The sequence below is a fragment of the Sceloporus occidentalis genome, unplaced genomic scaffold, assembly GCF_023333645.1.
Source record: "Sceloporus occidentalis isolate IW3139 unplaced genomic scaffold, rSceOcc1.0.p SCAF_6, whole genome shotgun sequence".
Classification (NCBI taxonomy): Eukaryota; Metazoa; Chordata; class Lepidosauria; order Squamata; family Phrynosomatidae; genus Sceloporus; species Sceloporus occidentalis.
In genome coordinates, this window is record NW_028316986.1 from 33653762 (window position 1) to 33678212 (window position 24451).

General features: G+C 40.1%; 1 protein-coding gene across 4 annotated transcripts in view; it reads right to left on the reverse strand.

The window, feature by feature from the left end:
* LOC149310593 (proton-activated chloride channel-like) overlaps positions 1-23098 on the reverse strand; it is a 55257-nt gene extending 32159 nt beyond the window's left edge. For 2 of the 4 annotated variants that reach the window (XM_089529263.1, XM_089529266.1), the window contains exons 1-6: positions 21983-22346; positions 8247-8340; positions 6938-7141; positions 4399-4473; positions 2833-2987; positions 1102-1244 (exon numbers count right to left, since the gene is read on the reverse strand). In XM_089529263.1, coding sequence (XP_089385389.1) covers positions 1102-1244; positions 2833-2987; positions 4399-4473; positions 6938-7141; positions 8247-8340; positions 21983-22210 — 899 coding nt within the window. In that variant the 5' untranslated portion in view covers positions 22211-22346. Of the gene's footprint in view, positions 1-1101; positions 1245-2832; positions 2988-4398; positions 4474-6937; positions 7142-8246; positions 8341-21982; positions 22347-23082 lie in introns of those variants that run through there. The other 2 variants (XM_089529264.1, XM_089529265.1) reach the window with 2 other exon arrangements.
* Between the last annotated feature and the right edge of the window lie 1353 nt (positions 23099-24451).

Genomic DNA, 24451 nt, shown 5'->3' on the forward strand with positions numbered 1-24451 from the left:
AAGCCTCGAAGATAATTCCCCAAACGTTTGGCCAAAACTCACCAAATCCCCCCCATATCTCACAAAATATGCAGTCAAAATCCCTGAAAAGTCCCCGTAATGTTAATATGGCAATAAAACATAGCCCTAATTGAATAAAAATAATTGGAACTTATTTCAACTCTCAAAATTACCATTAAAACCAACTACCAAAATCACACCAAAGGCTCTGAAAAGTACCCATTTTGGTGTGAAAGTCACCAGATTGGCAACAGGCCAGGAGTCAAGGAGGAAACCGTGCAGGGACGCCCCCTAGTGGTGAAAAAATGGGAATGTCCTGCCGGCAGGAGGGTTATGGCAACCCTACTTCTGGCCCAAATCCCTCCCAACCCACCATAAGAGCCCAATCAAGCTGCTAGTTCTTAAGGTGGACTGAGATGATATTTGCATAAGTTTACAATAAGACTACATAGCCTTACTGAATATAGATAAGTTACAGATCCATAACACTAGCTTATGAAGCTGTAACTGCAATTTTGAATACCAGCCTAGATCTTTTTGGGGAACTATTTTGAAAACTACCAGGGAAATGAAAAGACGCAATTTAACAATCATCTCTTATTTATTTAGAAACCAATTTTGAGTTTCTTCAGGAAGATATAGAGATGACTTACAACGCACTGGGTGACCTTGGGCAAATAACACGCTCTCAGCCTCAGGGGAAACAATGGCAAATCTCCTCTAAACAAATCTTGTGAAGAAAACCCCATGATAGCCTTAGCATTGCCATAAATCAGAAACGTCTAGAAGGTACACAACAACATCAACAGCAACATATACCCAGCATGTTGTAGTGGTTTGAGCACTGGACTAAGACTCTGGAGACCAGGGTTTGAATCCTGGCTCAGCCACGTAAGTCCACTGGGTGACCTTGGGCAAATCACATTCTCTCAGCCTCAGAGGATAGCAATGGCAAGTCCCTTTTAAAGAAACTTGCAAAGGAAACCCGCATCATAGGTTCCCCTTAGAGACGTCATAAGTCAGAAATGACTTGAAGGCACACAATAACAACAGGCCCAATTCTTCGCGGGAAAGTAACAGAAAGAATGTGTAAAGCTGTACCTGCTGAGGAATTCCTGGAATGAATTAAAAAGAAGGTAGTCTATTGCACTGAAGTCCTGGTCTGTCTCATTTAGGTGGAACTGCATAAAGACCAGTTCCCGCTTCTTCACATCTCGAGGTCCTTCAACAACGATGGCATGTTTCTACAAGTGCAAGGCACAGAAAAAGTAAATGGAAAGAGGAGTCAGACAAGCAAAAGGAGAACCTTTGTTTCTTGTTTCAACATGTGTGTTACAGATCAGGATGAAGGAATTTTTTGGTGTTTTAAGGTAACAGTAACAATGGATGTGCAGAGCCCCCACTCCTCCAAATTCCTCTCTCAGATACAGGAATAAAAAAAGTGTAACCGGAAGCAAAACTTTTTAAAAAATCACATGCCAGTGCTTGCTGTTAAATACAGCATAAAAAGATTTTACCTCTTGATTGCTTCTTTAATAACAGAAGACACCCCAAGCTGAAGGTGGCTTGGAATTTATCAAACACGAACCAAAGTGAGGAAGTAGACCTAGTCTACGAAAGCTTATACTACAACTTCTTTCACACAGTTAGTCTCAAAGGTACTACAAGATCCCTTTGTATACTGATATTCCAGACTATTTCCAGTGTTCTGAAAGTGAACACTGTGGTCAAATGTGGTCATCAAGGGACCAGTGCTGGTTCATAAATTATCAGCTGCAGTGGGAAAAAACAGTAACCTATTGTAGCCTATTACATAAATATGATATAAGTCCCTCGCAAACTGAGGAAATAAAAGTGATGTTCCCCCACATCAGATAGATTCAGGTGCACTGAGGAAAACATTCCAGCCAGTTCAGGACAGTACATATGTAATTATGGTAACAGCTACCATGCTTCCTGCCAGCAATGTGTGCCCATTTGTCAAGAGTCTGCAAGAGGTCTTTATACACACCAGTTTACATGCATACAGTTTTTACACAGAATGGGCAACAGGGAGGTAGCCAGGGTGCATGGCAGGAATGGGGAGATGGGAGCATAGCCACACAAACCATTTATGTGTGCTTTGAAATCATATGTGGGATTAATGTGAACACCTCCATTATCAAAATCCATCTTACAGTTGGCTCTCCTTATCCACGGATTCAACCCACTATGGTTTGAAAATATTAACACAAAAAATTGCCAAAAGCAAACCTTGATTTTGCCATTTTATATAAGTGATATCATTTTAATAAGCCATTGTATATAATGGGATTTGAGCATCCATAAGTTTTGGTGTGTGTGTGTTCTGGAACCAAACTCCAGTGGATACCAAGAGTTCACTGTATGTATATATGTAATATCCTGGCTTTCTGCCAATATGGGATCCACAGTGAAAATCCAGACATTACTGCTGTGGGAGTGCAAAAGCAAAGGCCCAAGTGTTGGTACAGATGCTAACCAATAGGCAACTGCACCAGCTATAGTCAAAATTATAGACTTTGTATCCTTTCTTAAGAGAGTTAGACTGAACGTTATGCATTCAGTCTAATGAAGTACATACTAATAAGCAGATCTATCATGCACACATTAGCAAAGGGCATTGCTCACCATAACCTAATTCACATCACTGTCATAAATGAGCTTCCAGCATTACATGACCTTCCAACATTATTTCAAATCTCTACAAATGATGCTTGGGAAAGAAACAAATGAACAAAGACAGCAAGGAAAATTTCACAAGGCTTCCCAACTACATAATGTAATAGATTTCAGTCTCTTTTTAATTATTACCTCGGTTTTATTAGTAAAAGGAGCTGTGTAGTTAACTCTCTGTGTCATGCATTTGATTTCTCCTGGCTGACCTGGGTTTACCAGAGGTGGAATGTGATCGTAGTAGTGATGCTTGCAGGTCAAGAATTCAGCCTTGCCTGGGAAGAGGGCAATACCTGTCATGGAAAAGCACTGTTATATTTCCAATACACTGGATTGAGCAGAGATCGCTGTAAACCCATCACAAATAAAACACTGCAACTAAAATATACTATTGCTTAAGCATAGAAGGACATGTGTACATGTGCTGTACACAAAAAACAACAATGAATTGCCAGAAATTTAAGATTCTAAGGCGAGGGCTTTTTCTTGGTCCCACAACCACCATCACAGCCTTGTCTGTTGAGAACATGGATGAAAGACCTCCCAATGGCTGCTCCCAGCCTGTGGAATTCCCTTCTACGGGAGACTAGACTAGCCTCCTCTCTACTCTCCATGTGCTAGCAACCAAAGGCTTTTTTATTCATGCAAGATTTTCTTGATTAGTTATAGTGGCAGGGAGTCTTTTAAGGGGTATGTGTGCTGTATTTTTAACTTTACTGTTGCATTTTAACTTTTTATTATTATTAAGTTATTTAGTAAAGCTTGTTTTGAACGTCTGTAAGCCACCTTGGTTCCCATGGCAGGAGAAAGTAAGGCTACAAACTACAAACGTGTTGTTTTTTTTAAAAAACAACAACACTTCATACAAAAGTTAAAAAATAAAGTTTCAATACAATTAAAACTAGTTAAAAACCATCAAACAGAGAACAACAGGCAAACAATGCAGTACATTATGCAGGGCCCATTCCCCTTGATCCATCCATCCCCAAGCTTGCCAAAACAAACAAAAGAAGTCTTCATCTGTCTGCAGAAAAATGACAAAAGGGTGCTAGTCTAACCCCTCTTGGCAGAGAACTCCCATAATCCTTCTCTATAACTCTTATAATCCCTTCTCATTGGTTATGCTGGTTAGGGCTGATGGGCATTAAGACTCCAGGTCTTAATTTGCCCAACTATGCGCTGGCATAGAGTGTAAGGAATTTGCATTTACACACACACACACACACACACACACACACACAAGCATGCAAGCACATAAAACACTATGCTTATGGCATCAACTTGTGAGCAGAATTAATTTCCACAAGTGATCCTCAGATGTTCCTGGTTGCTGTGAAAGGGGTTCCACAGCGCCACCTTCTGGAACCTACTGGCTAGGGTAAGATCAGAAACAGAATAAACATATTCAGAGGCAGCCATGTCGCCCATATTATAGCAAAGTACAATGACGTCCAAAATCCACCAAACAATGATACCTTTATTCAGAAAACCAAAATGCACAAAATACATGATGCCAGCTTTTGACGCTCACCAGCTTCTTCATCAGGCAAAGGTATTAAGAATCTTGAAAGCTTGCATCATGTATTTTGTGCAACAGCCCTTACAGTCGTGGATGATCTGCTGAAAAATCACCAAGAGATCTACCAGTAGAGTCACACCAATCTCCTAACCTCCCCTATCCTGGCAAAAGCCAAAGGAAGGTACCTCCAGCAATAATCTTCAGATCACTTCTCCTTTCTTCTCTTAGTGATGTATTAATAATTAGCACCAGCCAGTTTGCTGGAATGGAAGGAGAAGCCAGTAAACCTTCACAAGTTATGGGGACAAGGGTCAAGCAGCAAACTGTTCAAGAGCTTTTCCCATATCCTTTTTTACCAATTACTGCATCCAATGCAACAACACAAGAGGAGATTCTGGACCAGAACTTGGAAATGTTACTTTTTTTTGCTAATATTCCCAGAATCCCTTTAGCCAACTCTCCCTGCTCATCCCCATACAGTCAACTTGGTATAGGCTGAGTATCCCTTATCTGAAAACCTGAAATCTGAAATTATCCAAAATCCAAAACTCTGTTTCATTGGTGGCTGAGAGAGTAGCACCTTTGCTTTTCTGATGGTTCCATGTACACAAAACTTTGTTTCATGGGGAAAAAATTAAATAACATTTCATAAAATTACCTTCAAGCTATGTGTATAAGGTGTATATGAAACATAAACCAATTACAGCATGCCTTTCCCTTATGCGGGAGATCCATTCCGGACAGCATCACCACCACCCCACATAAGGGAAACCCTGCAAATGCTCGAGCCTTATTGAAAACAATGGGGCTCATGCAGCGGTGTGGTGTGCACGCCATTGCCTTTTTCAGTGCGTGGCTTTCAACATACATATTTAGACATGGTTCCCAACACTAAGATATCTCATTATGTATATGCAAATATTAAAAAATCTGAAAAAATCCAAAATCCAAAACACTTCTCCTCCAAAGCATTTCAGATAAGGGATACCTAAGCTGTACCTGAGATACCCAATCTGTCCCTGAGATATCAACCATGTCAGAATGGATACAGGCTCATTCAATGGGAACAAAGGAGAGGGCCTTCTTGGTGGTTTCTCCCAGGCTTTGGAATGCCCTCATTAGGGAGGTCAGAATGGCTCCCTCCTTGCTCTCCATTGACAAATGAAAATATTTGTGTGTTACTAGGCTTTTAGAAATTGACTGGGACAGACTTTTAATGCTATGAATAATAATTCTAAGATTTGCATATACTGTTTTTATGAATTTTAATGTTTCTGACTTCACAAATTGTTTTAATTATTTTTAAAGTAACTTTTATATTTCTCATTCTTTTGACATTTTCATATATTTTTAATCTATATTGTTTTTAAGTATGGTGTTAGCTGCCTCGAGTGTCATTTTTGTGAGAAAGGCAGGATATAAATTAATATAATAATAATAATAATAATAATAATAATAATAATAGTATACAACAAAATACACAAGCAGCGATATGGGGGGGGGGGCAACTCCAAGGTATAAAATACATTATACAGTACAAGCTTTCAAAAAGCTTCACTGGCTTCTTCATCAAGCAAAGATGCTAACTATCATACAGGTGAAAAATGATGACAATGTTAGAATCACAAGGCCTACATTCTGTTTGAGATGTTGTCAGTTCAGATGTTATTGAGAGATTGCAGAGAAGGTAGATGTCACCATTATTAGCCATGTGAGTAGTTGGCTGTCTGTATCCACAGACACTTTATCAATGGATTCAAGCATTCATGGCTTGAAAGAGCAAACCTTGATTTTGCCATTTTATATAAGGGACATTATTTTACTGTGCCATTGTATGTAATGAGACTTGAGTATCCATGGATTTTTGCATCCATGGTGGATCCTGGAACCAAACCCCAGCAGATACCAAGGGCTCACTGTATTAGAAACAAAGAGCAATAAAAGGCAGGTAATAAAATTGCAATTCCCATCAGCAACAGATGGGCCATCCAGTCCAACCCTCTGCCATGCAGGAAATCCAATCAAAGTATCCCCAATAGATGGCAATCTAGCCTCTGTTTAAAGACCTCCAAGGAAGGAGACTCCACCACACTTTGAGGGAGTGTGTTCCACTGTCGAACAGCCTTTATTGTCAGGAAGTTCTTCCTAATGTTGAGGTGGAATCTCTTTTCCTGTAACTTGCATCCATTGTTCCGGGTCCTGTTCTCTGGAGCAGCAGAAAACAAGCTTGCTCCCTCCTCAATATGACATTCTTTCAAATATTTAAACAGGGCTATCATATCACCGTATCATAATGTGTTAGCTTGTCAGAGAGCGCTATATTCTACACTCTGTTCAGACAGATTCTAATGGGCAATCCTTTTAAAGTACCCCAATGCTGTGCTAGCTCTAGCCTGATTGCACCAAGCAGTACAGAAATTAAATCTTCATTTTTTAACTTAATGTTAGGATCTAAATACATATACCAAGATCTTTCTCACACTACACAGTTACAGTGTGTTGATAAATCTTCAACTGATGTGGTTGCATCTTACAGAATCCTGGGGTTTGTAGTTTGGTGAGGCAGTAAGCATCACATAAAACTACAAATCCTTGGGTTCCATAGGAAGGCACCATGACGAATAAAATGGTATCAAAGTGCTATCATCCTGCAGTGTGAAGGACACTCAGGCATGAAGACAAGGTGTGTCTTGCCCTTACAGTTCAGAACAATTCCAGTCTTACCTGGTGCTTCATAAGAGGGCACCTCCTTGTAAGAGACGGACATCACTGGGTGCTTGAGTTTTTCCCTGAAGTCGGCAATGGTTTGGTAAACCAGGAAGATGGCTACAGCCATCAGTAGCAGATAGATGAAGAGGAGAATAACTGAGAAGACATTCTTTAGGCAGGACTTGCTGAAAGGCACTGAAGCACTGCTGCTGTCTAGGACTGAATAAAACATTAATCTGACACCTTAATGCACACCAAATCATAAGGAGTCAGAATTACAAGCTATCCCATTTTAAAGACGAGAGAACCCAAAAACTGAGGCAGTTTAATTCTGTGTGTGAATCCTGGGTTTTTTCCATGCAAAGAGATCTGGGTGTAGTATGACTGGAGGTCTACCAGACTTCCACCTCTGGGCTTGGTCTATGCTGTTCTTACTCTGTGTACTATTATTTATTCACAATATTTATATTCTGGCCTGTCCTCCAAGAAGCCCAAGGAGATGTACATTCTCCTCCTCCCCACTAATAACCTCACAACAATCCTGTGAGGCAGGTAACAGGTTAGACCGAGAAATAGTGTCTGGCCCAAGGTGACCTGGTGTATTTTATGACAGGGAGGACAGCTGAGCTTGGATCTCTGCTGTCTTTCACACTACAAAGTTATAACACTTTCATCCACTTAAATTGTCATAGCTCCATCCTAAGGAATCCAGTTGACAAGGTGGGAGGTATTTACATCTCTCAGTGAGATACCTCTTGTACTTCACCAAACTATAAATCCTGGGATTCCACAGGATACAGGCATGATAGTTAAGTGGCATAGTTGTGTACTATGAAACAGATCCTAATTCAACACTCTAACCAAAGAATGGGCAAACTGTGACTGGCAGGCTATATGAGGCATATAATGCCTCCAGCTCTCTCAATAATATATAATAAAAATCTCTTCATTCTTTCTTTCCCACCATTCTCCCAATATAGGGACTCAAGGCGAACAACAAAATTTTAAAACAGTACCAGTTAAAAACAATATGAGCATTAGAATGTAGATACACAGTTTAAAAAAACAGATTTTAAAAATTTAAAAAACATTACACATTAAAATTCAAAATATATTAAAACCTCTAAACTCTAATGGCCCTTTGCACCCTTTTGATTAATTTGGCAAACTTCTTCCCCCATCCAGTATTACTCTTTCTGTCCTTGGAAAAATGTTATTGCCTTGCTTGTGTCCTGGCAACATGAAAACAATACCCAATAGGGCCTAGGCTGCTCATATAACCAGATACATTCAGTTCAAACTACACTGGATCAGTAGGTCTCACCTGGAAGGATGGCTGAGCTTGCATCTTCTTGGTCGTCTTCTTGTTCCTCTGAAGGATCAGTGTTTAGAGTCACCTGCTCCACATCATCACTCAGCTACAAATTCAAAATACAAAATCAGCTCCAATCACAGCGTTTACATTAAGATGGCAAGGCAGGAAAATATCATCATCATCTATATTGAATCTTTTCCCCAAAACTGAAAGTCAATATAGCAATTTTTCAAATGCTACTAGGATGCAACATCTGTTAGCCCTTGCCTTCATAGCCAGTGTTAACAGATGATAGTAGCTGCAGTCAATCCACCTTGGGAGAGACACACATTTTCCACTGCCACTGTAGTTGGGACCCCAGTTTACTACACAGACTTCTACCTGGACTCACACTATCCACCAATTCAACATAACTCTCCAATTTTATTTACAACTGATAACCAAATATGTACACAACTTTAATACTTCCTTTTCTTTCCTCACATCATTTTCTAACTAGTGGTGCATGTTAGCTTCCATGTCTATGGAGAAGTGAATTTGCTCTGGGTTTTAGAATAAACTACTGAAGAGTGCTGAAACCTATGCCCAAACTAGGTTTGACCTCTTGGACAGCTGCCAATGGTTCTAACCCTCCCTCAGAGGGGGGAACATTGTTTTTAACAAATTATTCATTACTAACTTTTTATCAATGTGACCTGTTGACATTGTTCATTGTTTAAAGTGTGACACTTTCTGCACACATAACTCTTTTTAAAAAATACATGGAAAACAAAATAAAAATGGAGTAGAAATACTCCAATGACCCCTCTCCAAAGGCAATGTTTCAGGAGTAATGAGTAAATTTAACTAATCACACGAAAACCATGTCACAAATCACTATGTTATTTTATTTTAAATTCATATATCCTCATTGGGACAAAAACTCACATGTTAACATTAACATTGCTACATGTAATACCTTATTTCCAAACTTTCCCCTCTCTCCTGCCAACAGTTATAACAAGAAAGTCAGGATAAATCAATCCAATACAAATCACAACATTTGATGTCTGACACAATTTCTGTGTAAATTAGTTAAGACCTCAGTTTTAGGGTGCATCTACATAGTAGGAATAAAGCAGTTTGACACCACTTTAAGAGCTGTAGCCCCCCATCCTATGGAATCCTGAGATCTGTAGTTTTACAAAGTCTTTAGCCCTCTCTGCTCATGAGTACTGGTGCCGCAGAAAACTACACATCCCTGGATTCTGTAGGATGGAGTCATGACAGTTAAAGGGGTGTTGGACTGCATTATTTCTATAGTGTAGATGCACCCTTAACCATGAGTTAACTCACCGGTAACCCAGTCGTCATCAAATGAACAGCACTAAGATCAAAAATAAAATGAAAGAAAAATCTACAGGCCTTTGCTTCATTATATTTTGGCTCAATTGCCCAGAATAACAAAGGAATAAACACCTTTGCAAGCAGCAATTCAGAACAGATGTTGTGTTGCTCCATTGTTTAAAGCCCTGGGCCCAAAATGCCAAGACATTTTTGTCAATGTCACAAGCTTGCCACATCTCAAAGACATTACATTCTCCACACTGCATAGCATTTAATCCCAAAAAATGGATGGAAAATAACTGAAGGCATATCGCAAAAGATCCAGCTTCCTTTTGTTCCTTACATCCACATTTTTTCTCTCCTGGCATAATGAACCAGAAGAGAACAGGTCACAATCTCTGCATACCTCTTTCCTTTCATTTCCTAAACAAAAACTAGAGCATTTTTTTAAAGTGCTGCTTTTGCCAATTAAACTTTTATCATTAAAATAATTATCAATATCCACAAGTATACAAAGTTATATCAAAATAACAATAGCACCTGATGCCAAAATGCAGGGTAAGCCACTGAGGGTGAACAGTGAGAGATTTTTTAAAAAGATAAACATTAAGTACTGTTTCACACAATACACAGGTTCCAATGTAGTGCAGAGGTTAAAATACTGGACTCAGATTTGGAAGACTTATCCCACCTGGAATATTGTGTCCAGTTCTGGGCACCACAATTCAAAAAGGACATTGAAAAACTGGAGCGTGTCCAAAGGAGGGCGACTAAAATGGTGAAAGGTCTGGAAACCATGTCCTATGAGAAACGACTCAGGGAGCTGGGGATGTTTAGCCAGGAGAAAAGAAGGTTAAGAGGTGATATGATAGCCCTGTTTAAATATTTGAAGGGATGTCATATTCAAAAGGGAGCAAGCTTGTTTTCTGCTGCTCCAGAGACTAGGACACGGAACAATGGATGCAAGCTACAGGAAACGAGATTCCACCTGAACATTAGGAGGAACTTCCTGATAGTAAAGGCTATTTGACAGTGGAACAAACTCCTTTCTTGGAGTGTAGTGGAGCCTCCTTCCTTGGAGTTCTTTAAACAGAGGCTGGATGGCCATCTGTCGGGGATGCTTTGATTGAGATTTCCTGCATGACAGGGGGTTGGACTAGATGGCCTTGTGGTCTCTTCCAATTCTATGATTCTATGAGTCTAGCTCCCACAGAAATCTGTTTTAGGCTGATTTAGGCAGAGGCAATTCAAAGGCTGGAAAATTATTTTTTAAAAGAATTCATACTTAGGACACAACATAGCGCTTGACAAATAAGTCACTGTTGCTATTATGTGCTATGTTGTATGTATTTGCTTTTAGCAGCTTTTAATTTTATTGACAATTTTATTTTTTAATTTTATTATTATTATTTTATTTTGTACAATCAAAAAAATCTAGTCATATCCAACTTTTATAAACCAACTTGAGTCCCAATCTGGGATCTTGAAAAAGAAGGAGGAGAAGGAGAAGAAGACAACAATAATTCCTGTGTTGCCATAAATGTAACTAGTTATGGAAAGAAGAAGAGCCATGCATTCCAACTTCACCTCATAAGAGGAAAGGATATAAATGTTAACACTTAGGTGGTTTGAGCGTTCGACTATGATTCTGGAAACCAAGGTTCTATTCCCGCTCGGCCGTGAAACCTACTGGGTGATCTTAGGCAAGTCACATGCTTTCAGCTTCAGAAGACAATGGCAAACCTCCACTGAACAAGTCTTACCAAGAAACCCCCGTGATAGGTTTGCCTTAGGGTCGCCATAAATCAGAAATGACCTGAAGGCACATAACACACACACACATACACACACACACACGCACTTAACTAAAGAGTTAAACTATGAGACCCAGTAGAGGAGAAAGGCAGGATATAAACAATGGGGTGGGTGGATGGTTGGATGACCCTACCATTTCCTATACACCCTGCCAGCCTGGACACTTTTAAACAGAAATCTGATCCATTCATGATCTTAGCAGTGGCTATTAATTGTTATGCCCACATATTATTTCAGAGCTAGGGAACTGCTCTGGTCATCTGAATTAACATCGTGATTTATTAACACATCATCATGAAGCCCCTAGTATGAATCAGTATGAGCATTCTTATGTTTGCAATAGTGGGCTAGCTTTTTCCCTGACATGCTAAAGAGGAACAAACTGTGTGTGTGTGTGTGTGTGTGTGTGTGTGTGTGTGTGTGTTTTCCCTCTAATTTAAAAAGTGCCAGTAATATAAGTGGGTATTTAGACATCCAGTATCTAAGCTTCTGATGGAAGTGGTCCGGCTCACCACAAACATAAAGATTTCATTCTGTCATAGGTTCTTGTAAGGTTTTTGAGGCTGTCTCTATTTCTGGAGCAAGCCAAGGGGCAAATAACATTGAATGAGCAGTCCCTATTCTATGCTGATGAACTCTGGATGCCTTGTTCCTTTTGAGAGCCCCCCCCCCCCCCCCGCTTACCTCCAATGCCAAAAAGAATGATAAACACCTTAAATCTGGCCAAAAGAAGGGAATACAATTTTAAACTGGGAGGGACAGTGGGTAGCAGAATTTTTCTTGGACCCTGAGACGTTTTACTGTAGGACTGACGCTGGGACTTGAGGGATTCAAGTTCTCTAGTCCTCACTGAGCCATTGAATTCACAGGATGGTTTTGGGCCAGTCACTTTCTTTCAGCTTGGCCTACCTCACAGAGTTGCTTTGAGGACAAAATAAGGTGAACTTAACTGAACATCCAAGAAAATGTCATGATTATCTATCTAGCACCAGAAACAGGAACTCTCTGGCTGCAACATTTTGCCTTGTTGTTGTTGTTAGCTGCCCTTGAATCATCCCTCATCTCATTTCGGCCCTGTGAATGAGACATTTCCATGCCCCCCTATCCTCTTCCTCCCTGCTCTGGTCCTGCAGGTTTGGAGCCTGATTGAGCCTAACCATCTGGCATTTGGTCTTCCTCTCTATCTGCTGCCTTCAGCTTTTCTAAGCATCACTGCCTTTTCTCATGGTGTGTTCAAAGTAACACACCATGAAAAAGTGTAGTCATTCTGGCTTCCAGGGAGATCTCTGGCTTGATCTGGTCTAGGTTGTCTTATTGGCTGCCCACAGTTACATTGCACTCTTCTCCAGCACCACAGCTCAAATGGGTTGATTTTCTTTCTGTCTCCCTTCTTTATTGTCTAGCTCTCACATTCATACATGGTGATGGGGAATACAATGGCTTGGAGGATCCTAACTTTAGTACTCAGTGTCACCTCTTTGCACTTTAGGATCCTGTCTAATTCCCTTCACAGCTGCCCTTCCCAGTCTTAGTCTTCTTCTGATTTCTTGACTGCAATCTCCACTCTGGTCTATTTTATCATTATCTAGGTTGAATTCACATAGTTATTCCATGGTCATTATTTTTATTTTCTTAATATTCAGCATTAAGCCTAGTTTAGCACTTTCTTTTTTGACTTTAATTGTTCCATGTCTTTGTTGTTTTCTGTAAGTAGTATTGCGTCATCTGCATATCTTAGGTTGTTAATATTTCTTCCTCCAGTCTTCGCTTCTCCTGCCTCTGAGTCTAAGCCTGCTCTATGTATGATATTTTCTGCATACTTGTTGAACAAACAGGGTGACAGAATGCATCCTTGCCTGACTCCTTTACCAATTGGGAACCATTTTATTTCTCCGTATTCAGTTCTGATTGGTAGTTTCTTGTTCTGAGTACAGGTTATGCATCAGGACAATCAGGTGGACTGGCACTCCCATTCCTCTAAGAACAAGCCATAGCTTTTCATGATCAGTTGAATGCTTTGCTGTAGTCAATAAACCACATGCTGTTTTCTTCTGAAATTCCCTTATGCACTCCATTATCTATCAGATGTTTACAATGTGATTCCTTAGTGACATGAGAAGTTTCCCATGCTTTCAGTGCAGTAAGATTCTCTTTGGTTCTTGAGAAGACAGTGTAAATAGTAGGCTCCCGATCTGTTTGATGCACACTGTGATAAGCAACCATGTAGTGAGCTGGTTGCACATCTGCAGCCTTTCCATAATGCATAGAAATCACCCATGGGTGAAAGGCAAATACAGTAGAGAAATCATTTAAAAATTAATAAGTTGCTAATCACAGACTAACCTCCTCCAGGGAAGCTGAAGGAACTATGAAGCTTGTCTCCTGATGCAAAACTGATCTTAGATGAGAGGCAAACCACAATTTTCTCAGTCTTCTCTCTCATCTGCAATGTAAGAACAGTGTTCTATCTATCAAGGCTGTTGTAATGATTGCTAAGATTAGATTTCCATTTTTATTACTTCTGTTCTCTGCTTCCCAAATGATCTGTGTGCTCAGATTAGTCCTGCCAATCAAACAGGACAACTGCAGGCTTATATATATTCAAACCTATTTTTTATTTGTCCCATTCATTTTCAAGGCAACCTGAGACCTTTTTTACAGCATGTGCAGACTAACTCAACTGAAATCTGTATCACATTTCCCCATTTTATTTTTAGACTGCAAGCTGAGATTTTGTTTTCCTATACTAGTACAACCCAGCAACATCCGTTCCCCCTTCTCTTCCTGCCCACCCCCACCCTGTCTTCCTAAAGGTCTTGCCATACGGTGGAGACAATGTTTGTGAATCACTTTAAATGCTTGAAGCATCTTGTATCATCTGGCATTCAGAGCAAAATGTCATTGCTTATTTGACCAAAACAGTACCATGAATTCAGAGGAGGGATGTATCAGCAGGCTTGAGAAAAACCCAGTTTGCAGGTGTATAAAAAATATTTAGGGCAGAGGGAATCTAATGGGAAAACAGCCCTACAAGGAGATATATGAGGCATCTACACTGCAAAAATAATCCGGTTTGACACCACTTTAACCGCCACGGGTCAACTAGGAATGATAGTTTGTTGTGGCACCAGAGTTCTGTTCCCTGTTCCCTCCTTTGGTGATGGATTTCTTAATTACAAATTTGTTTTCACATGAATAAAGTTGCAGGCTGAAGACAAATTGATTTCTCAGAAAGCTAATTACAGCAATAAACATTGGGTGCTTTTTAACATAAATATTTATGCTTTTAATATGTAAGTGTTTTAAATGGTATTATATGTGGCCCTGAGATGCTATGATAAAAAGTGGGACCAAAAGTGTTTTAATAATAAATTAAAAATAAATGTATTGGTCTTCAAGACGCTACAATATTCTTTCTTTTTGCTGCAACACATTAAGTCAGGTGTCTCCTGGAGTTGAGCAGCAGCATATTTGTGCATGGCAACTGTGTCTATGTACAGTATATAATTCTTAACTGACAACCTTGTGATTTGTCTAGTATCTCAAAAGTAAAATTGAATGTCAGCAACCAATGTGTCTTTGAGTTAAAATGAACCCTGGCATCCTCAGCTTCTGTAACTCTGAAGGGCAAGCCAAACACAACCAGGCACAGTTAAAGTTGCAACAGCTGGTACATTGATATGCAAAACAGTGCAACGCTCAAACTCTGCTCAGAGGAAAAAATGTTTGCAAGGTAGCTAAAGAAAAATTGTAGGAGAATCCTTGTTAGCCTATACAGCAAAAATCCATACTGCAATTATAACTTTTCATAGGTCAAATGAACGATGAAGAATACATTACTTTAGCTGTGGAAGCACAACTGAAGGAAAATACAGATTTGTGATGCTGACACTGTCACTTTTCTTCCCCTGTGCCTTTAGAGGACTTTCTGGTCCCCTAAAGGCACTAGATCCTGTCTGATCTTGGATGTTGAGCAGGGTCAGCCCTGGTTAGTACTAGGATGGGAGACTATCAACAAAAACCAGGTGCTGTAGGCTATATTTCAGATGAAGGAACTGAAGAAGGCAAACCCATCTCTGAGTATTCCTTGCTCAAGAAAACCCTATGAAATTCATGAGGTCGCCATAAGATGATAGGTGAGTTGAAGGCAGGCAGGTGCACATGTATGCACACATACACTCACATAATTTTTAGACATCTTTGCCTGATAAAGAAACCAGTGTGCTTTGAAGGCTGGAATAATGTATTTTGTATTTTTTGGTTGGCCTGCCGCAGCTTTGACCACATTGAGTATTTTTGATTTTATTTTATATACAGTGTTGTTGTTGTGTGCCTACAAGTCATTATAGAGGCAAGCCTATCAGAGGGTTATTTTGGTAAGATTTGTTCAGAGGGGGGTTACTAGTGCCTTCCTCTGAGGAAGAGAAAGGTCCAAAACATACTGCAGAAATAATGCAGTTTGAGACTGCTTTAACTGCCCTGGCTCAGTGCTAGGGAATCCTGGGAATTGTACTTTCTTGTGGCACCAGAGCTCTCTGACAGAGAAGGCAAAATGTCTCACAAAATACGGTTCCCAGAATTCCCTAGCATTGAGCCAGGGCAATTAACAAGGTCTCAAATTGGATTACTTTTTGAACCAAAGTTTGATTTGCTCATTGTCACCCAGTGGGTTTCCATGACCAAACGGGGATTCAAACCCTGGTCTCTGGGAATCCTAAGGCCAATGCGCAAACCACCCTACAAGTAGTGGTCTGAGCTTCAAACTAAAACTCTGGAGATCAGGGTTCGACCCTGGAAACCTTCTGTGTAACCTTGGGTGAGTCACACACTCTCAGCCCCAAAAAAACCCATGATAGCTTTAGGTTGTTAAAGGGTCGCTATAAGTTGGAAACAACTTGAAGGCACACAAGAAGCCTTCAAGTAATCTCTGATTTATGGTAACCCTAAGGCTATCATGGGATTTTCCTACCAAGATTTGTTCAAGAGAGATTGTTACAGCCTTCCTCCATTACCACTAGTCCACACTGACTCTGTGTACAATCTAGTTAAGATCATGTTGATAGATCCATGTCAAGTGCATACAAACATAGAGCAAGTCATTAGTATTTTCTAAAAACATTTTTGCAATGAGATCTGGCTGTGTTGATTCCTATTGAGAACTCTGCCTGCGATCTCTATCTCTCCCTACCACTGTTTCCATTCCTTCTTGATTATCTGCATTCACACAGAGGTTTTAGATCGACAGATCAGCAGGAAAATGACATAAGAGGAGCTATTCTGTGAGAGGCAACCGGATATCATGTTTTTGAAAAGGTTTGCTCAGAGAAACAAAACACTCAGAACATCATTAAAATAGAAAAGGATATTGAAATTGAACCCAGCAATTCAGGTAGCTTTTCTTGTTGGTGTAAAAGTGACTTCTCTGTATTCTGAAAATTAAAAAATTAAGAAAGAGAAACTTGTGATGGGGTTTTCACTGGAACTCCCATACACTGGAAAGAGAACCAGGACAAGCATGGGGTCAGCTCCATTGACCAGGTGAACAAGTGTAAAATCCAAAATATGTTGAGGCGCCTTAAAGACTTGCATTATTACTTTCTTTATATGCATCAGGAGCCAGCATAGTGTAGTGGTTTGAGTGTTGGACTACAACTCTGGAGACCATGGTTCAAATCCCCACTTGACCATGAAACTCACTGGACAACTTTAGGAAAGTCACACGTTCTCAGGCTCATGAGAAGGCAATGTCAAACCTCCTCTGAACAAAATCTTGCCAATAAACCCCATGAAAGGGTTGCCTTAGGGTTGTCATAAGTTGGAAATGACTTGAAGGCACACAACAACAAAAGATTACTGCACCAGGTGGATTACTTCATATACTCAACTATAAGTCAACCTCATATATATATATATATATATATATATATATATATATATAAGTTGAGGTCAAGTTTTGGGGCCAAAATGATGGGTTTTGACATGATCCATGGATAAGTCAAGGGTGAAACCTATGGGCATGTAACAAAGGATCTAAAAGATGAAGCAAAGGAAAACAGTGCAAAGCAACTTACAAAATTCCAGCAGGAATAACTGTTTGTGCTTATACTAAAGGCTGGATGGATGAGATAATAGAGATGGGTCTGTACTCTCAGGACAGATTATGCTCTTGCCTTTCACCAGGGGGTGGTTCCTTTTTAAATAAGAATTAAAGTACACTACTTATATTGACCCATGAAGAAGTTGACTCAGGTTTTTGGGGTCAATTTTTGACTAAAATTTCTAGACTTATACATGATTATATATAGTAAATGTTATCCTAAATTGACAGGCGAGTTTCCAGAATCCATTTCAGGACAACAGCTGCAAAGGTGATTATTAGGACCCAAGGGTAAAAAAAATAACGTGCAAGCTTTTGAGCTCTCCAGAATTCTTCAGCAGTCGTAAACAAACTTTATTTATTTAAAGTTTAAATAAATGGGGTTATTTAAAGTTTAAATAAATAAAGGGAGGGTGCTGACTGATAGTTAAGCTAAGGAACATGCTTTCTATCACAGTAGCAGACAGAACACTTTCTAGTTAGGCCAGACCATGTGCTGTGCAAGTGTCAATTTGCACCTAGGACTACAATAATAAAGAAACACTCATTGTTTGATTCCACACACACACTCCCGTTTTGGAAATATAAAACTCAATTGTTACTCAGTTGCATCAATAGTGTTTTTATAACTTTGAGATGTTTTGGTCAAAGACCGTAAATAAACATACAATCCAGTTACATCTTGCAACTTGGTAGTTTTTTATATTAACAAAACTGAGACAGTCTGACAAAGAAATCTGGAGAATCTTAAAGCTTGCATATTACTTTGTGATATTTTGGTTGCCTTAACTGACACTATTTGGTCAGTACTGATTTTCTCCTTCTTTACAGGACAATGGTTTTCATTTGCTGTTTGTATTACAGAATACCGCATTTAGCAATTCAACAAGGGGAGTTGAAATTATGTGGGGCAGAGTGGGGAAGATTTTACAGCACCTGAAGATGGGACTTCTTTATTCTCTCCAACTATTGGAGAAAGCTATCCAGTTTGGCCTCAGTTACCTAGTTCTACCTAAAATTAATTTTCAGGTTGACAGGTTGAGTCTCCCTTATCTAAAATGCTTGGGACCAAAAGTGATTTAGATTTCTGATTTTAAAAAGTTTTTGGAATACCTGTATTTGCAAATATGTACATCATGAGCTATCTTGGAGATGAGATCGAAACCTAAACGTGAAATTCATTTATGTTTCATATCTGCACAGCCTGAAAGTAATTTCATACCATATTTTAAAATAATTTTATGGCTGAAACAAATTTTGTGTATATTGAACCATCAAAAAGCAAAGATGTCACCATCTCAGCCACCCATGAAAAAAGTTTTGGCGTTTGGAATATTTTGGATTTCAGAATTCTGGATAAGGGAGACTCAAGCTTCAGCAAAACATTTGGTAAAATAATTATGTTAGCCCAATGACATATTCTAAAGAACTGCACACTATTTTGTGGCCTGTTGGTTGGTCTAATAAAAGCATTGCCCTCATTTCAATGTTGCATTCCCCCCCTCCCAATACACTCATACCTTCACATTTGCAGCTTTCACTTTTGTGGCTTTGATTATTCAGTTTTTTAATATGCCCTCTCTAGCAATATCTTGGTTCTCCAAGGCAACTCTATGGTCAACTTTAACCAAAAGTCGCACTGAAAGACCTAGAGATCGTAGAGAGAACACTCCACTAGGCATTTGTGGCTCCTCCAGAGCAATTCTATGGTCAATGTCTGACAGATGTTGACCACAGATTTGAACTAGAGGACCTAGAGATTCCTGGAGAGGTGTTCTCTCAGATAAAAACAGTGTTTCTGTTATTTGCTGTTTTTCCACATCCTAACCCTAGCAAATGTGGAAGGAAGAGTGTATTATTTTTTCATGGATATGTAAATGGAATTATCTTCAAGATGCCACAAGGTTCTTTGTTTTAAGATGCCACAAGACTCACCAAGGTAGCTTCATTTGGCAATGGCTGCACCCACAGTTTGTAGTTTGACACCACTTTAACATCCATGGCTCAATGCTATGAAATTCTGAGAACTGTAGTTTTGTGAGACCGCTGTCAGAGAGCTCTGGTGCACAGCAAACTACAAATACCAGGATTACACAGCACTGAGCTATGGCAGTTAAAGTGACATCAAATTGTATTATTTCTGCAGTACGGATGCAGTCTGTGTTACACCAAAAACAGCAAAAGAGGCTTGCAGCACCTTAAAGAGTAACATATGGCACACATTTTGGTGGAGTTACTAATGGCTGTGTCATTACCATTCTCATTAGTCTCCTTAGTTTCCACAAGTCTTTTTCATAGTTCCTGCTACAATTGCCTAACACAGCTTACCCTCTAGACCATGGTAGATATAACAATGCAATGTAAGCATACAAAAAATTAACAGCATAAGATCATCAGAGCCCTTCTAGGGTGGCACTCCACTCTGTTTACTAGAGCTGTTAATAATGAATAAATGAATTGTTGATGACTGCAGCAGAACAGATAACTGCATGTCTGGCAATTTTGACCTCCCGTTTCTGAATTCTGTATTCATCCTGACTAGAATATGACTCTTTTAAAAAAAAGTGGAGGGCATTTAATCTTATCTGATACAAACATGCTCAAAAGTCATTATCTGAACAAACAAAACTTATTTCCAAATTTTAGGCAAATGTGTACAGAATTACAGCTACAATTTATACACCACAGTTGCAAAATTTACTCAGAAACTAACTCCACTGGGTTCAGTGGATATTACTCTCATGACAGAGTGTGTAGCTTTGTATCCTGTAGGCATTTCCTCTCTCTTTTTAAGATGCCAGTCCTAAACTGCAATCAGACCTATCTTTGCAGATGGATTTACAGACCTACTGCTGCAACCCTTTTTAGAAAGCCAAGCAGAACTTACTCCCGGATAGCGTAGTCTAGTTATGTGAGTGTTGGACTAGGACTCTGGAGACCAGGGTTCCAATCCCAGCTCTGCCATGTAAACCCACTGGGTGACCTTGGGCAAGTCACATTCCAAGAGATCCAGAGTGGTTGTTTTGTTTGCATACCCATAAAGATATCACATATTTTGGAAGTTATTGTACTCCTGGTAAGAGGTCACTTACCTCCTGGTAAGGACATCCAGGGGTAGCCGTGTTGGCTATATATATAAATAAATAAATAAATAAATATAAATAAATCCTATTATTATTGTTATTATTATTATATAGCAATGTACAATAACCTTCAAAATACAGTGATATCTTTGTGAGAGCAACTAAATGCAAAAAGTAAAAAAAACCAAACCTTTACCTCATGGTAAGGATATTCAGGGGTATCCGATGGCTGTATAGCAAAGCACAATAACTTCCAAAAGAGTGATATCTGTATGGGGCTAACCAAATGTAAAAAATAATACATGTTGCAAGCAAGGCTGTTTTGTGGATTTCGGAGGTGACTGTACTTGGCTACATGACAGGGCTACTGGTGTTGCAAGCAAAGCAATGTGTTTTTTTGCATTTAGTTGGGCTCATAAAAGACTCCTTGTTTGGTGGATGTTTGGGGTAGCTGTGCTGGCCATGTGGGAAAGCACAATCACCTCCAAAATCCACCCAAGAGGGATATATTTACTAGCCAATCAAATACAAATACACACACACACACACACACACACACAGCAACCTTTGCTTTGTATATATGTTGCTTTGCTTGCAACATGTATTTTTACCTCCTAGTAAATAAAAGTTCTTACCTGTTGGTAAGGATATCTAGGGTAGCTGTGTTGACTATGTAGCAAAGCACAATCATCTCCAAAATCCACCCAACAGAGATAACTTTATTGGCCAACCAAACGCAAATACACTGTGTATATATGTGTATCTTGCAAACTTTGCTTTGTATGTATGTTGCTTTGCTTGCAACATGTATTTTTACTTCCTGGTTAAAATAAAAATCCTTACCTCTTGGTTAGGATATCTGGGGTAGCTGTATTGCCCATGTAGCAAAGCACAACTGCCTTCAAAATCCATGCAACAGATATACTTTTATAGGACTAACCAAATGGCAAAAAAAAAAAAAAAATGTATTTGGTTGACTCCATAAATGTATCCCTGTTGGGTGGATTTTGGAGGTGATTAAACTCCTAGGATACCTTTATTGGGCCAACCAAATGCAAAACAAAAGCAAAACCACACTTGCAACCGTTGCAGGTAGCAAAAAAAATAAATAAAAAGGATACAGGGTGCAAGTGGATTTTGGAAGTTGCAAAGCTTGCAATAAATATTGCATTTGGTTGGTCCCCATAAAGAAGTAGTTCCCAAACTTTACGAGATTTTGAACTTCAGCTCTTAAAGCAGTGGTTCCCAAAATTTAAGAGATTTGGAACTTCAGCTCCCAGAATCCCAGGCTATTGACCAACTTAGCTGAGGCTTCTGGGAGCTGAAGTCTAAAATCTCTTAAAGGGCACAGTTTGGGGACCAAAGGTATCACTATTTTGGTGCATTTTGGAGGCGACTGTCCTTCCTGGTAAGAAGTCACTTACCTCCTGGTAAGAGGATGATGTCTCTTGCTGTAGGAGCATGGCCCTGGGGAAGGCAACTTGGAGCCAGCAGCAGCCAACCCAGAGGCGGAGGAGAGGCAGAGGTCTGCAGGAAAGCACAAGAGCCACAAGCTCAGCCCTGCCTCCCTCAAAGGACTCCCCGTCAAGTGCAAAGACATGGTCCAGCCAGAAGGTACCGCCACTGCGCAGGCGCACAAGACTGCTCCACATGCCGCTCACTGCTGCATAGCTCTTGAACGTTCTTCAGAGGCGAGAGAGAAGGATGGGATGCTGGGAAATGTAGTTTCAGGCTCAGCTCCTGTGGGGAAAAATAATGTTGGCCTGTGTCTAACATTGTCATTTTTAATATATACAGTATATATATATATGTATGTATGTATGTATGTATGTCTCCTGTTATTTATAATATTATTATTTATAATATTTATACTCTGCTCTTCAGCCACAAAGGCTTTCAGAGCAGCTTACAAATAGTTATTAGACAAAAAGAAACAAAAAGAGGGGGTAAAGTTATTTACCTGATTAAACACAGAACAAATTGAACATAAGCACCCAGACAGAGGCTGCCTCCGCACTGTAGAAATAATCCAGTTCAAGACCGCTTTAACTGCCCTGGCTCACTGCTATGGAATTCTGGGATTTGTAGTTTGTTGTGACACCAGAGCTCTCTGAGGGAGAAGGTTCAATGTCTCACAAAACTACAAACCCCATAAGTCCATTGCATTGAACCATGGTGGTTAAAGCAGTGTCAACCAGGATTATTTCTGCCGTGAGGATGCAGCCTAGGTCTCTAAATTCTAAAACGGATTAAGGGCCAAAACACACTGCAGAAATAATCCAGTTTGAGACTGCTCTAACTCCCCCAGCTCAGTGCTAGGGAATCCTGGGAACTGTAGTGTGTTGTGACAGAGAGTATATGCCTCACAAAACTAGAGTTCCCAGAATTTCCTAGCATTGAGCCAGGGCACTTAAAGTGGTCTCAAACCGGATTATTTCTCCCATGTGGATGCAACCTGTCTCAAAGGTGGAACCATGCAGGGGTAGCTGTGTCGGCCATTTAGCAAATTCAAACAAAAACCCACCAAACTCAAAGGCGCTGCAAGATTAGATTCCTTTTTTAAACTGTGTTTTAACGGTGGCCTTGAGTCTTGGTCACCACATCATCACACTACACTCTTATAGCCCTGCTATTACACTTTCATTGCTCTAGCTGCCTCCTGTTGCATTGTGGGATTTGCAGTTTAAGGAGGGGCATTTAGGGGCTCCTAGGCCTCATTGAATGAACTACAAGGCCCAGAAGGCAACAGCAGGGCAGCCAGAGCAGTGAAAGTGGAATAGCAGCGCTATAAGAGTACAGTGGGCCAGAATAGTAAAAGTAAAAGTGGAATAGCAATCTTTCCACATTACCGCACTGCACTCTGCCCTCCTGTTGCACTCTGGGGTTTGTAGTTCAGTGAGGCCTAAGAACTCTCTGACTGAATATTCTAAATGCCCCTCCTTAAACAGCAAATCCCAGAATGCAACAGAAGGCAGCCAGAGCAGTGTTCTTAGAATCCTAGAGTTGGAAGAGACCGCAAGGGCCATCCAGTCCAACCCCATTCTGCCATGCAGGAACTCTCAGTCAAAGCACCCCGACAGATGGCCATCCAGCCTCTGTTTTAAGACCTCAAAAGAAGGAGACTCCACCATTCTCCAAGGAAGGCGTGTATTCCACTGTCGAACAGCCCTTACTGTCAGGAGGTTCCTCCTAATGTTGAGCTGGAATCTCTTTTCCTTCAGCGTGCATCCATCTGGAGCAGCAGAAAACAAGCTTGCTCCCTCCTCAATATGACATCCCTTAAAATATTTAAACAGGGCTATCATATCACCTCTTAACCTTCTTTTCTCCAGGCTAAACATCCCCAGATCCCTAAGTCGTTCCTCATAGGGCATGGTTTCCAAGACCCTTCACCATTTTAGTCACCCTCCTTTGGACACGCTCCAGTTTCTCAATGTCCTTTTTGAATTGTGGTGCCCAGAACTGGACACAATATTCCAGGTGGGGCCTGACCAGAGGAGAATACAGTGGCACTATTACTTCCCTTGATCTAGACACTATACTTCTATTGATGCAGCCTAAAATCGCATTGGCCTTTTTAGCTGCTGCATCGCAATGTTGACTAATATTCAACTTGTGGTCTACTTGGACTCCCAGATCCCTTTTGCATTTAGTTTCATTCAGCCAGGTGTCCTCCATCCTATATCTGTGCATTTCATTTTTCCACCCTAAGTGCAGTACACTTTAACTGTTGTCTGCCCCTCCTGTGGAATCCTGGGATTTGTAGTTCAGCGAGGGGAGCCTAAGAACTTCCTCTGGCTGAATATTCTAAATGCATTTTCCCTAAACTGCAAATCCCAGAATGTCACAGGAGGCAGCCAGAGCAGTGTCCTTCCAGTTTAACTGCCTCCTGT